This window comes from Parasteatoda tepidariorum, chromosome 3 (genome assembly GCF_982258835.1).
Source record: "Parasteatoda tepidariorum strain Cologne lab strain chromosome 3, Ptep-v5.0, whole genome shotgun sequence".
NCBI lineage: Eukaryota > Metazoa > Arthropoda > Arachnida > Araneae > Theridiidae > Parasteatoda > Parasteatoda tepidariorum.
This window is the reverse complement of record NC_141757.1, coordinates 114,667,403-114,681,318: the sequence shown is the minus strand read 5'-3', so window position 1 is coordinate 114,681,318 and position 13,916 is coordinate 114,667,403. Positions and strand designations below refer to the sequence as shown.

The 13,916-nt window shown below is 29.4% G+C and overlaps 1 protein-coding gene across 1 annotated transcript; it reads right to left on the bottom strand.

Moving 5' to 3' along the window:
• Positions 1-1,549: 1,549 nt before the first annotated feature.
• On the bottom strand, positions 1,550-8,973 carry cni (protein cornichon). The gene is made up of 5 exons (XM_016056706.4): positions 8,819-8,973; positions 8,130-8,198; positions 4,673-4,785; positions 3,829-3,972; positions 1,550-2,119 (listed from the first exon to the last, which is right to left on the bottom strand). Exons 1-5 carry the CDS (start codon positions 8,897-8,899, stop codon positions 2,089-2,091), a joined length of 438 nt encoding a protein of 145 aa, XP_015912192.1. The 5' UTR covers positions 8,900-8,973; the 3' UTR covers positions 1,550-2,088.
• Positions 8,974-13,916: the final 4,943 nt, after the last annotated feature.

Genomic DNA, 13,916 nt, shown 5'->3' with positions numbered 1-13,916 from the left:
ATCCAGTGTGGCACTGAGTTGACACATTTTCTAACTTTAAAATTGAATATTGAACAAGTGTAATAACTTATACTGCTCCCTGTTGCAGAATTGTTTCCGGCTTTCTGCGACAAAACTCTCTAGCACTAATGTATTTCTGAAAGATACTTTCAATAATAACAAAGATGTATGTTACTAATTTAAGGTAAGAGAAACACTGTGTTTACAAACACAAAAAAATTAATATAATTTTTTAATATGAATACATAATATTTCTTTGATTCTAAAAATATGGGCGATATTCTCGCATTTTGTTGAGGGGAGTAACGCACTAATTATTTCCTTTAACGCATTTTACAAATAATCATCACATTAAAAAAAAATTTAAATATCATGAAATCAGTAGCGGGATCATGATATCATGAAATCGGATTTTAAAAACTACCTGGAAATCAAAAGCAGTAACTGCCAAAAAATCTATAGAATCATCGCCTTAAAAGTAAACGATCAAATACGCAATTTGAATTTCCCACATCGCCTGAAATATATCAAGATATCTAAAAGATACTTAAGTTAATGTCAATAACTGCCGAAAATACAATAAAAAATTTACGATATCAGCATAAATTGAGAGCTTCAAAAAGTGATTATTTAAATTTGCAATTCAAATTTTATGTGTAAATTTCTGCAGAAAAGCAAACCAAAAATTATTACTCCCCAAAAGTAAAACCTTACTGCAAGAACTCTGTAGAGTTCTGCGACAATGTCGCCACGATTCTGGCACGGAGATACTGCTTGGTTGGATGGTAAAAGGAATAGAGAAAAACACCATTGTATAGAGTCATTCACGCAGTAGAACATGGTATTTCGGCAATTCCTAGTAATATGAAACTAAGTTAATAACTGAAGTGCAACTCTATTTTAGACGAAACTTTAATCTTGGTTGACATGGTAATGGATTCTTCACCACAATGTGCTCAATTGGAATATTTAGAACATTGAGAAAGTATTGCACACTGACAACAACTTGCTGAAATGAGTGTTCAGCAACTTATAGAAACATCCACAAGAGAGCATCAATTTAAATGGGGGTCCTTTTTCTGACACTATTTTCATGCAATTAACTTATGAATATTGGCAAGTATATGGCATACTTCAGTTTATTTGCAGAACACATCACTTTCCTTTTCTTTACATCCATTTGATAGCGGAGAGCCACATAGGATATCAGTCGATGCGACACTACTCTGTACAATATCTGTGTTAAGAAATTTCTAATAATACAAGATAATCTAAACATTTTTCAAAAGCTATTAAAACTGGCATTTTCATCTATTAATCTATCTTAATTCATTTAAATAAAATAATTTTAAAAAAATCTAATATATTTACAGTGTTACTACTGTGTTATTATATTACGCTAATACAGTTTTAAAACATATCAGAACAAAGTTTCGAAATTTTAGGGTATTATACTAGAATAATGTAATAAAATAAAAAACTGTCTCGAAAATTTTTAAGTTATAATTGTAAGGTATGTGTATAATTAGAAAGTCAAAACCAAGACCAATACACCCAACATTTAATTTATTGGTTGTTATCTCTCATTCCTCGTCGATCTTCAAAAACTAAAAATTCTACAATAACTATATTTCCAACAAAAAAATATTTTAACAATATCAAAAGAATTTTAAAAGTTTCTATTACATTGACTAAAGCTGAAACAAAGAATACAGAACTGAAAAAAAAAATCAAGAAAAAATATTTTGAGGGGTAAAAAAAATTTAATAGAGAACAATCAACATTCAGTGTATAAAATACAATAGCACAATCGTTCATATGTCATCATATAAGTGTACAACCATAAATATACATGCATTTACAAGATAAGAACTACTCTTGGACAAAGAGGTTCTGAATGAAGTGTGTGTTGTAGAAATGATAACTGATAATCACGGAGTATAACGAGCAGTTGAATAACAAGAGTTCAATGAATTTACAATTTGTACATAAATGGGTATTTATCTCTAAGACGATTTCTCCAAAAACATTTAAATACTTTCTTACAAAGGAAAGCTGCTGACATTGATTTTCTTTTATAGGAGGCTTCTAGACACTAGAGATAAGGGTGTAAATCATTCTGAAAAGACAGTCAAAATTAAATATTACAATAGTAAAATTTTAACTACATAAATGGCACCACTGTTTAATAATTATAACAATCAATGGATAAATGCACTATATTTTGCTAAACGTTATGCAACAAATGGAACTATGCTTACATTGAAGGTTTTTCTTACTTTTTAGTGGTAAAATCGTAATGGATTCGAGGCAGCCAAGACTGTTGACAGCAACATTAGAATCAATCATTCTCATTTATTCGCAATTATTTAATTCTAAATTATCTACAGGCTTATTTTAAGTTTTAACAGTTTCTTCAAAACCTAAGTTATCTTCAATTTGCATAAATTAAGTTGTGGGAAACTACAAACTGTTATTTGTTTAAGTTATTGCAGGTATGCTTCTTAGACAAAATTTGATTAATGGCATTAACAAAACTTTGTAAATAGCAGTATTACATAAACTATGTTTTACAGCAGTAATATTTGATGTGTGCATTAAAAGTTCAATTTCGCAAAACTAAAATAAATAAATAAAGTGATGTTGCTAAGGTCTAAAAAGAAATTTAAATTCAAAATAGAATTTCTATTCAAGTACTAATTGCTTTTATGGGATGTGTGTAAGTGTGTTGCTTTAGGTAATAATATTAATATGAGCTTTTATTTCAGCATGAGAGTAGGATAATTACACATTTGAAATTTTATTTTTTATTTTGAAAAGGACATCCAAAACACCCACTAAATAAATGACAATTCTTTTCATCTTTTGGAAATAACTGGCAAAATATTTTGCATAAATTAATTTTAAAAGTATAAATTTAGATAATATAAAGAAGGGTTTAACTGTAAAGGGCTAAGCCCCAATAGAGTGCTTCCTTCCAGCATGAAATTAAAATTTATAGTGAGGGTTAGATATTATAAAACACTTTGCCAAGAAAGACTAAGGAATGTTAGATAGCTATTAACTATTGCCAAATTATTAATTAATAGCCTTCTCGAATTATCAATTAACATAAGCTTCAGAAATTTAAAATGTATCGGTGGATAAATTAGTAATGGTTCTTTTAAAGCCAAAACACTAAACTTTTAACAGACCATAATATTTATGTAAATAAATGTATTAGTAATTACTGAAAGATTATCTATTAATAGAATATATATCTGACTATTCTCCACTAAAAATAAATCTCAGAATTTAAGGGTGGTTTCTGAAAAATTTAGGTCACAGATTCAGGTTGACCTAGGGAGAAATTTAGGTCACAGTTATTTGCATTTAAAAACATACTCCACAAACCTGTATTCATACACTAAGTATAATAGTTAACTTTATAAACAAATAAATTGGATAATAAGGAGTCAATAAATTTACAGATGACTAGATACACAAAACAATTCCCTATTTATATAAAGTAGTTATAGTAGAATAATTACAATAAAACATAATGAAATAAAATAATCTTGTAATGCTATATATTTGTGATTGGTTGGTAGTAGAATTCAATGACATAAGGGTGGATAGACTGCAACAACAAATAAACATTATTATGCATAGTTATGTATAGCATAACAGTAATGTAAAAATTTAAAAAAAAGAGTACGAAACAAATGCATGAAATGTATGAATATAGAAAGAAAGATCAATATGGTCTCCAATGCACAATTATATAGTACTTGACAGTTAAAATCAATTCACTCAAATAGTAAAAAGTATTTTTTAAAGCCTACTTACCCATATAAATAATAAAAGAATGACAATATGTAAAAGCCTAACTTAATCCAACCTTCTTTCATTGCTCTGCTTAACTGATCAGCATTCATAATAGTAGTCGGGTCATACAAGCCTGGCCTACTCATCAAGGGTCTAGTACGATACCTGCAATAGGTAAGAATATGTAAAGTACATTTCAATAAAGTATAATTTTAAATTCATCCTGATTGAGAACATAATTTTCTTAAAACTACAAATGAAATAGAGATAAAGCTTTTTTTTTAAATAAAACTTATAATATAAGAGCACTAGAAGAAAATAACAAAAGGTGTCCCTGATCTAAATTTTTAAAGTTTTAAAAAAAAATTAGTGCTACAGATGTGAGCCAAAACTCGAGACCAGTAGCAGGATTTTGGTCTCTTAACACATTGTATCATCTTAGGTTTTGATAGCAACAGACGCATTTGAAAACTAAAAGATGTTTTTCTTATTCATCCCAGTTGTTTTGTGGATTTAGTCACAGACTATTACATAATTAATGTAATTGATAAAAAAAACCAGCCAAAGGGATAAAGTAGCAATGAAGGCAAAAATACTGACCCTATTAAAAGAGGTAAGAAAATATTTGTGAGTCATGTAAGACAATACATATTCATCAAGCTTGCAAATATTTCTGTAAAATACATGAACAGTAATTCTCCTTACACACTATAATGTGTTAAAATAGTAAATTAGATTATCATAGAAATATACAAGAAAAGAAATTGAATAATTTTAAACCTTTACTTTTAAAATTAAAATAGTAAATTAGATTATCATAGAAATAAACATACAAACAACATAATAGCATAATAAAATTCTGTACCTGTGAACATGGTATACAATGATGGGAATATTTAATAAAACAGTGAACCACTCAAAAGCAAATAGGAATAATGACGTGTAGAGTATATGGATAAAGTATTCTGGCAAAACAAGCTGAAAAGGTAAAGAAAATAGTTTATTTATTGAAATAACTAAATCAAATTTTATAAAAGTCAACAAACTTTATAATATAAGAATTACATATAAGATTCAGCAAATTAACAAAAAATTATTTAATATGCTCAGCAAATTTTAAAGTTGTTTTAAACAAATTGAAATAGTTAGTTTGAACAAACACAAATTAGGATATTAGAAATTAACAATGAGTTTATACACAATAAAGAAATCACTGATAGTTCTGTCAAATGATAAAGAAATTCTTTTCAAATATACATTTAATTAATATTTAAAAAACAGAACTAAATGTTCATTTTTCTGACTAAAAACATTTAGCAAATAAAAAAAGACCAAAATTTGATATCCAAAAAAATGAATTTTAACAATGTAATAAATAAGGTTTTCAGATCAGTGTCTGGAATAAAATGTGGCAAGAAAAAAACACAAATAAGGGTATAAATAAACTTTTAAGAAAATACCAGATGAGACCAATTTAAGGGTAATAAACGACGGATATATATAGAGAAAGTAAAACCTTGTTTTAGCAGACAGCTACTAAACTGAAAAATTTAACCACTTAAGAGAAGGACACGCTACTTAAGAAATCTAACACTAGAAACCATCGTTACTAAAGTCCCTTCATTTTAAAAAAAATAAAGAATTGGAAGTAATGAATTACATTAATATTTATTTAAATGTAATAATTCAAAATTAAAACACAAAAAAAAAAAAATAATAATAATTATAAATGAAATACAATCTATACCATTTACATGGCATGCTTCGTTTTATACTGATCCAGCAGGAAAAAAGATTTCAGAGAAATTTGGTTCTGGCTTATTAGATTTCTGTGATGCATTCTAAATAGACTTAACATTCTACTTCCGATTTTATTATTTATAGAGAGAGATGAGTGTCTCAGTTTTTTACATGATATTTGAAATAAAATTTTTCCAAATGAATCATATTTAGACAAATGTTAGAAATTCTATAAGTAAGTTACGAATGAATTGTTCCTAAATTCAATACATAATATGAAATACCACCCTAGAGAAGAATACATGTTACAAAGAGCTATTGCAATACCAACCTCTAAGGTATCTGGTCCTATTCAGCTCTTGAAAAAAAGAAGTTGCTCCAACGTATAATACGCACATACATTGCAACAACATAAGGAATGTACAATAATGCTCTGAGTTTTTAATGAAAAGGCATAAGGAAATGTTAGTTTTACAATATACTTCTTGCAATCCCCCCCCCCACTCTATATGAAAGCTTGTTTTACTCCCTACTCCATTATTTTATCAATTAAAAAAACACTCACACATATGTTAAACTCGTATTTTAAAAAAATAACACAAAATAATTTACAAAAATTTTCAAAAGAAAAAGAATTTTAAAAAAAGCTTTCTTACATGAAAAATACTGTCCCTGTCAGGTTAAAACTGTATTGCCATATAGAGAGGATATATATTTTTTATTCTTAGAAAATTAGAACAGACAAGAAAAATTAGCCAAAAGTTGCAGCATTATTGAATAAATTTTATTAATTAATACCAATTACAGGAATTAAGCAGTTGTACTTAGGCATACTGACAATTGGTGCTGCAGTGACTTCATTAACAAATACGAGAGGAAACAAAATTTTATACAAGATGTTAAAAATATGACTAATAAATAAATGTCACCAAAATCAAGTTAAAAAATCTGCTTCTACTCTGCAATCTAAACCATGATGCCAAATTTTACAAAGAAAACACTGTGGAGATTACTATTTTAGTACTAGTGCTATTACAGGGTGAGTAGCCAAACTCAACAAAAAATATGCACCTTTTAAATACTTTTTAAGCACTCAAAAAATATTTTTAAGCACTATATACATTAACAAAAGTCAAAATAATTTTCATGATCATAATAAAATAATTAGTTTCTGAAAAAGAACTCTTCACTTGATTATATTAGCCATTATAAAATGATCAAGAGATTTTTCGGTTCGATATCAAAGGGCGGAAAATGAAGCCTGAAATTGAGAATATCTTGCAAAATGCAGCAGAGTTGCACATGAAAGTGCAATAATCTCACTGAAACCAGCTCAGTTGTCGCACATACAGACTCGCAAGTATTTCATCAAACATGTAGAATGATTGGCGCCTTCATACTGGACCGACGGTACGACGAAATGGATTGCGGTTGAATGAATGCGGTTGAATGAATTGTGAATGAATGTGGAAAGCATGCTTATGCATAATACATAGCGAAAATCGACATGGTAAAAGAAAAAAAAACTAATTTTCAAAAAGGGAAAATTAAGCACTTTTTAAAAACACCCTGTGAAAAAAGCAGCTTTAAGCGCTTTAAAAAAAGAAAATCTAAAATAAGCACTTTTTAAAAACACTATGCACCATGTATTATAATTGCCAAGATTTTGCAACAACTTGGCCATGGCAAGCAAAAGTTACAAACTACAGAATGGGACAAAATGGAGAGATAAAAACTATAGTGGGGGGATTTCCATATTGTGATCTGTGGCAGAATAATCACCAAGTCTTGGCAACTAAGATCAAAAGAACTAAACGAGAAACTAAAATCAAAACATCACAGAACGGGAGCAACTACATATTTCATATTTCCTTATAATCAACCCTAGCAAACCAAAACAATTTTTTTTCAAAATATATAGCCAGTTATACAACATCTGGGCAGTTTTGTTTTGCTCTTTAGTAGGTGTATACAGGTATAAATTAATAAAAATATCCCGGAAACATCATCAGTTGTGCCTTATCAATATGCAGCAGAAATGAAATATTCTGCATCTCATAAAACATTAAAAGACAATTATCAGGGGTCTGTCCAAGCCAAATTTACTACCGTCTAGCTGTATCTTCACAAATTCAACTTTAGGAAAAACGGTAGTTTCACAAACTACTTTTTCTTAAAATTTTATTTTTATTTCTCGTAAGAAACGATAAATCCATATTTTCACCATATTTTTGAGTTGATTTTTTAATATAATTTTTAATTTTCACAAAATAGGTACCTCTCAGAAAAGCTACACAGACCCCTGATTATTAATTCATTCACATATCAAACATTACATACATGATTATTTATAATGCCATATGATGATCACATCATATAATTATGATATACATGAATTCAATTTGTAAATACGAAATTGAAATATTTCAAATCCTAAAGAGTTGCATGACAAATAACAACTCACATAAAGAATAAGCATTTCATTAATGTAATAAGATCATAAAATACAATATTTCATAATAAATTATAATATTTAATAGCAAAATAAATAAGTCCTATAAAACAATTTTGGCATTACATACCGGATTTAAGCTGTTACACTGATCAATAGGATTTTTATAATCTGACTTTAATTCTTCAAAAACAATCACCTACAAATATAATTAAAATTTTAAACAATAAGAAAATAAACCTATAAAAAACAAACAAAGGAAGATTAAAATGTAATAACATTATTCGACACACCAGGTATTAATATGCAATAACAATACTCGAAATGTAATAATAATACTCAAATACCATGTTCTCTTAGTCCAAGTATTAAAATTAAACAAAACACAAATTAATTAGGAACAAATAAACTAGTTCTACCCTTATAAGAAAATTAATTAAAATTTCGTTAGCTTAAGAATACTCATTTTAAGTAATTCTGTATTATTTTTTTTTCCTGAAACTAAAAGAGATCCAAATATAGGTAGCAGTTATTAAAAATTTGTGTAATGAACTTCCCAACACTAGGAAGAAAATTATAAAATTAAACCAAAGATAATCAGCCATTGGGATGCGCTTAATAATCTACATTGAATAATCATGCATGAAGAAACAACTTTACAAAAGAATATCTTACATAACTTAATACATTTTAAAGAAATTAGACTGGTACTACCACTGACAACATTAACTACTTTATAAAACTAACTGCTACCAAACTAATACTAGTGATAAAAATGAAAAAGTTCGTAATCCCATGTCTAATTATTTAGAAACTTACATGATAAACAGCGAAAAATATTAAGAATGCAGTAAGTATTAATGCAACTATATAGCAGAAAGCGGCAAATGTGAACGCCATGTTTTCTGTTTCTTTCGGATTCGGAATCAAACGATGCCAACTTTTGATTATAAATTTAAAAATAATAAACGCAAATTAATCGAGATGCTAAGTGGTCATTCTCACTGAGCTCTAATGCATGAATCTAGATCACACTTGACAGAAGGCGTGGTTTCACAGCATGGTTTTCGCGTACCCATGATCACAGTGGAAGAAGAATGAGAACCTGACATTTTAGGGCAAAAAAACTCACCAATCGAATTTTCCTTTCGTCTTGACGTCGATCGAAGGAGTGTGAATTGCATTCATAAGACGATCCCAGAGTTAGAGTTTTGGTTAGGACTTACATCAGAAAATATCGATGTTATGCAATCATCGCAGATCCGAATCCGATGTTTGGATTGACGGTTATTTCGAAGCATATGAAATTAAGGATTTACCCGCGATGAGCACGATAATTCCCTATGCATCGTAGAAATCGATGTCTACACCCCCGATGAAGAAAAGTGTTCCTAATAGCGCATTGATGGTTCAAACAGCGCAATTGTCCTGCAAATATAAATGATCGTAAGTGAACAGTGATTGCCATTGTGAATTGTGATTATCATTATTCTTCATCGTCACTAATCCCACAGAGATAAGTCACGAAGCAGTTTGCTCGCGTCTTTATACCATTTAGTCGTATATGTAAGGATGGGGATTACGGTTTTGTAAATCCTCTCTACCTGTCCATTTCCTCTTGGAGTTATTGCTGTTATTAGAATGAGTTCAAAATTTGAAACTGACAGAAGTCTTGAAATTCCTGTGTAGAAAAGCACCTCCTTTGATCAGAGATAATTCTTGAAGAATTTCGACTTTATTGCTTGCTGTTTTAACTTTTGCAAAGCATCTATCACGGGGAATATATGTTGATAACTCATATTCGTGGAAGGTAATTGACTTAAGAAATCTACATGAAGTGTGCTTAATGGAATGTCTTTTTTAAGGATTGGTTGTAAAAATAATTCCCTTTTTCCCCATTAACGATTACACAATATACAAGCAACACAATTTGTTAAAACAGTTTCAATTTTATTTACGGAGACCAGGAATATGAAGGTCTTTAGCACCATCTCTTATTTATCGCCAATGCATGATGACCTTTAACCTGAATTTCTTTTATAATATTGGTGGACACTTTAATGATTTTTTGTATCAAAAGTGAACTTTGATATAAATTTCAAATCAAAGGAAATGTGTCAAAATTTTTAAAAACTTACATATGCTAAAAAATATTCTAAAATTAACTTAAAATTTTTTTTTAATTTGTCTTTGCAGCTTTATATAAATAGCACAGGTGTCGCTAAGATAGATGATGATGCAAATATGATATGAGGCGGGTAAAAAATTCTTAGTAGCCTAAATTTAATGTATACTTTTGTCTATTTCTTTTATAGGCATTGTTCGCTTTTGTTTTCTAATCTATCTTATTATATAAAACGCTAATACGTACGTATGTATCAATAAAACCGATGACATTTCTTTTCTCGCGCTGGCAACAGTTTTCATTTTTAATTGATTGAATTCGGCGCACAAGAGCACGCAGTGAGCATCATATGGCTAATCTATATTATATAAAACGCTAATACGTTTTAATTGATAGGCTTCGGCGAGCAAGAGCTCGAAATGAGCATCATATGTCTAATCGGGGGAATTCTCACCGAATTATCAAAAAAAATTATCACAAAATTATCTTCATCGAAGCCGCATCGGCTTCGATAAAGATAATTTTCATCCGGCGTTCAGTACTATTTCATATTTTTTACAACACATGGTTTTAGCCCTCGGATGGGAAAGACTTTAAAACAAAACTTACAACAGTTACTTTTCTCAACAACTGAAATTTAGAATAGTGTGATTAAGAAAAATATGTGAACTGTTTGCAATTTCAAATTAATATTGAAATGTACAGGTTTAGAATTTTCTACAGTGAAAAGTTTTCGGAACTTCAGTGTTCAAAAAAGTATACAAAAGCTAGACGAAAGAACGTATCCAATGAGCGAGTAAAGCGAGCATCGGATTGCGAAGTAATCCGAAATGAACTGCGAAAGCAGTTCCGGGGGTTGGCGAGCACCAGCGAGCAGGGGGCGAAGCCTCCTAGTCTATCTTATTATATAAAACGCTAATACGTACGTATGTATGTATGTATCAATAAAACCAATGATTCAATGATATTTCTTCTCTCGCGCTGGCAACAGTTTTCATTTTTAATTTATTGGATTCGGCGCACAAGAGCACGTAGTGAGCAACCAGATAACAATAACCAGAGTGAGCATTATCAGGTTGTTCAATTCAGATTCATGCTCTAAAAACCTGACAGTATTTAATTTAAACTCAATTAGGAATTAATTAATTAATTGAAGTGAGAATGCTTTAAAAGGCCGCTGTTGAATTGATATTTTTCTACTGGGAGCTACCTTAACCTCTAAAAAACGTTTAAGTGTTTGTATTGAATGCATTGAATTTTTTTATATTTCGCGTTTATTTATGCATTGAATTTTCACGCTTTAAAATGTAGAATATTAGTGAAGCAATATTTGATAATTTATTTTGCTAATATGTTTCTTATTTAGCTAATGTTTTGATTTTTTCACCATGTACAATCTAAATAGCTAATATACTTTTTTAAAAGCCAATAAGAACATTGGTAGAATTCTTCTACATAAGTACAATACTATGTCTTTGATGATAAAATACTATGTCTTTGATGATAATATATTATGTCTTTGTGCTAGAACATTGTGTTCATTGGCGAGCGAGCGTAGCGAGTCATGGTTCACGGCGTGAACCACATAGGATTGCGTAGCAATTCTCGGGGGTTGGCGAGCGTTAGCGAGCAGGGGGCGGAGCCTCCTAGTATTATATAAAACGCTAATATGTACAGTCAGCAAAAAAAAAAAGATATCACCCTGAATAACTTTTGTTCTAATGATCGGATTTTCACGATCTAAGTGTCAATCTTAATGGTTCCCGGGGGTGACCTCAAATGTGCTAATTAATTAGTGCTAACTATTAATTAAGTTACGAAATCAGACACAAAAACGTACTTTCTCTGAATAAACATGTATTTTTTTTTACATATTTGGATTCCTGACCTTCAAAATATAGGGGGTAGCCGCAATCTGGGAAATGTGGTCCCCATAGTTTGGTCAGGAGAGCGATCCAAAGTTCGTACCCCTTAATGTTAATTTCGCTTTTTGCGTTTTCAGTCATATTTTCAAAACTAATAAAGCAATTCAAAAAAAAATTGCACCCACTCATAAAACTCATTTACCCAAAGATAATTTCATGAAAAAAATAAGTTTTAATATTTATTTATTATTTTTTATTATTTAATTAAAGTGAGGATGAAAAAATATTGAATTATAAGGTATGAATTTTTTTATACCATAATAATCTACATATTTTTCAATAGAAAAATCTAAAGTTTCAACTGTTTTTATTTATTAGAATCTGAAAAAAATTTAAATTAACTATTTTTAAAAAAATAATTTGGCGACAATAAAAAAATGATTAAATGGGGCGATTAATATTAAAATGTGATAAACTTGCGAGGAACTTGACTTTGCGCGCGTAGTGTAAAATTTCATTCATATTTTTTTCGCTAATAATCGTTTGCTAATCTTTTTATTTTTATTTCTTTCAAACTATAAAATACGATGTTTCTTTTTAGTCATTTAATAATTTATTTGTAATTCAGCAAAGAAATTATGAATAAAACATTTTGAATAAAAAACACTTTATTCAACGAATGTCTAGTTTTATAAAGGCGTGCATCTGATAGAATATGATTATGCACCAGATTGTGCTTACTTAATGTGATTATTTTTTAATTTTTGATTTTCTTTTTCAATAACTGATACAATTTCAATAATATACATACGTATGCATAGATTTGGAATAATATATTTATCAATTTCTTGAATATATATTTTATAATTATTAATACGAATGCGTAGTCAACATTTTTAATCATCTTAAAACTTCGCCCGGTGGCTGAGCGGTAGCGCTTCGCGATGTCGTTCCTCGGGCCGGGCAAGGCTGACTCAGCCTTTCATCCCTTCAGTGGGTCGATAAATAAATACCAAGCATGATTGGGAACTAAACACTGGGGGTTCCGCATTCGGCTGACCACCTGACCGGAACATCTGCTCCTGCACCCCAGAGCCCTAGGTCCAGAAAACTGAGGTGGGAACAGTAGGCCTTGGCCCTCCATGGGCTGTCGTGCAGCTGAGTTTAGAGTAGAGTTTTTTAAAACTTCTTTACATCTTATATATCGCCTTAATCTTAAAATAAATTTGTAAATTACCTGTCTGTGCGTGTTTCGCAGAATTATTTTTCTAACTTTTTTATTGAATTTTAATGCAATTTTTTTAAAATTCTATTATGTATATTTTTTTCCAATAATATACTAATCAATCATTTAAGTACTTTAATTTATGTTTTTCTTTAAAATAAAATTACTTTTTAAATTATAGCTAAGTTCTTATTGAAAGAAAACTTAGAATTATTGCCAGCTATCTGAGAATTAAATCTTGTTAAGAAATTAAAAATATTCTACTGATCACACACAATATCATTCGAAGCAGAACAGCTGACTATTTACTAAAAATACTATTGTTTACGAAAAATGAAGATAAATTATTAATTTTATTTTTTTTATTGCTTCTTATTTATTCGAGTAATGAAAAGTAAATGCGTATGTGCGCACAGGGGAAAAATTTAACAGATTGTTTTGTTTTTTAAATGAACAAAAAACTATGGGCATGCAATTTTAATTCAACATTCAAAGTTAATCTTGTGCGCTAACCCTTTTAAGTTACCCTTTTGTCTTAAAAAGTTGAAAATATTTTCTTTAAAAGTTGTTTGTATGATTTCTCAACTTCTGCACAGTTCAAAAAAATATTGCTATATCAGGAAAATGTTCGATATGCCTTGTTTTGTTAAACAACTACTAAAATAAAAAATTGTAAAAAGATTTGAAAAACGTGCTATTTTT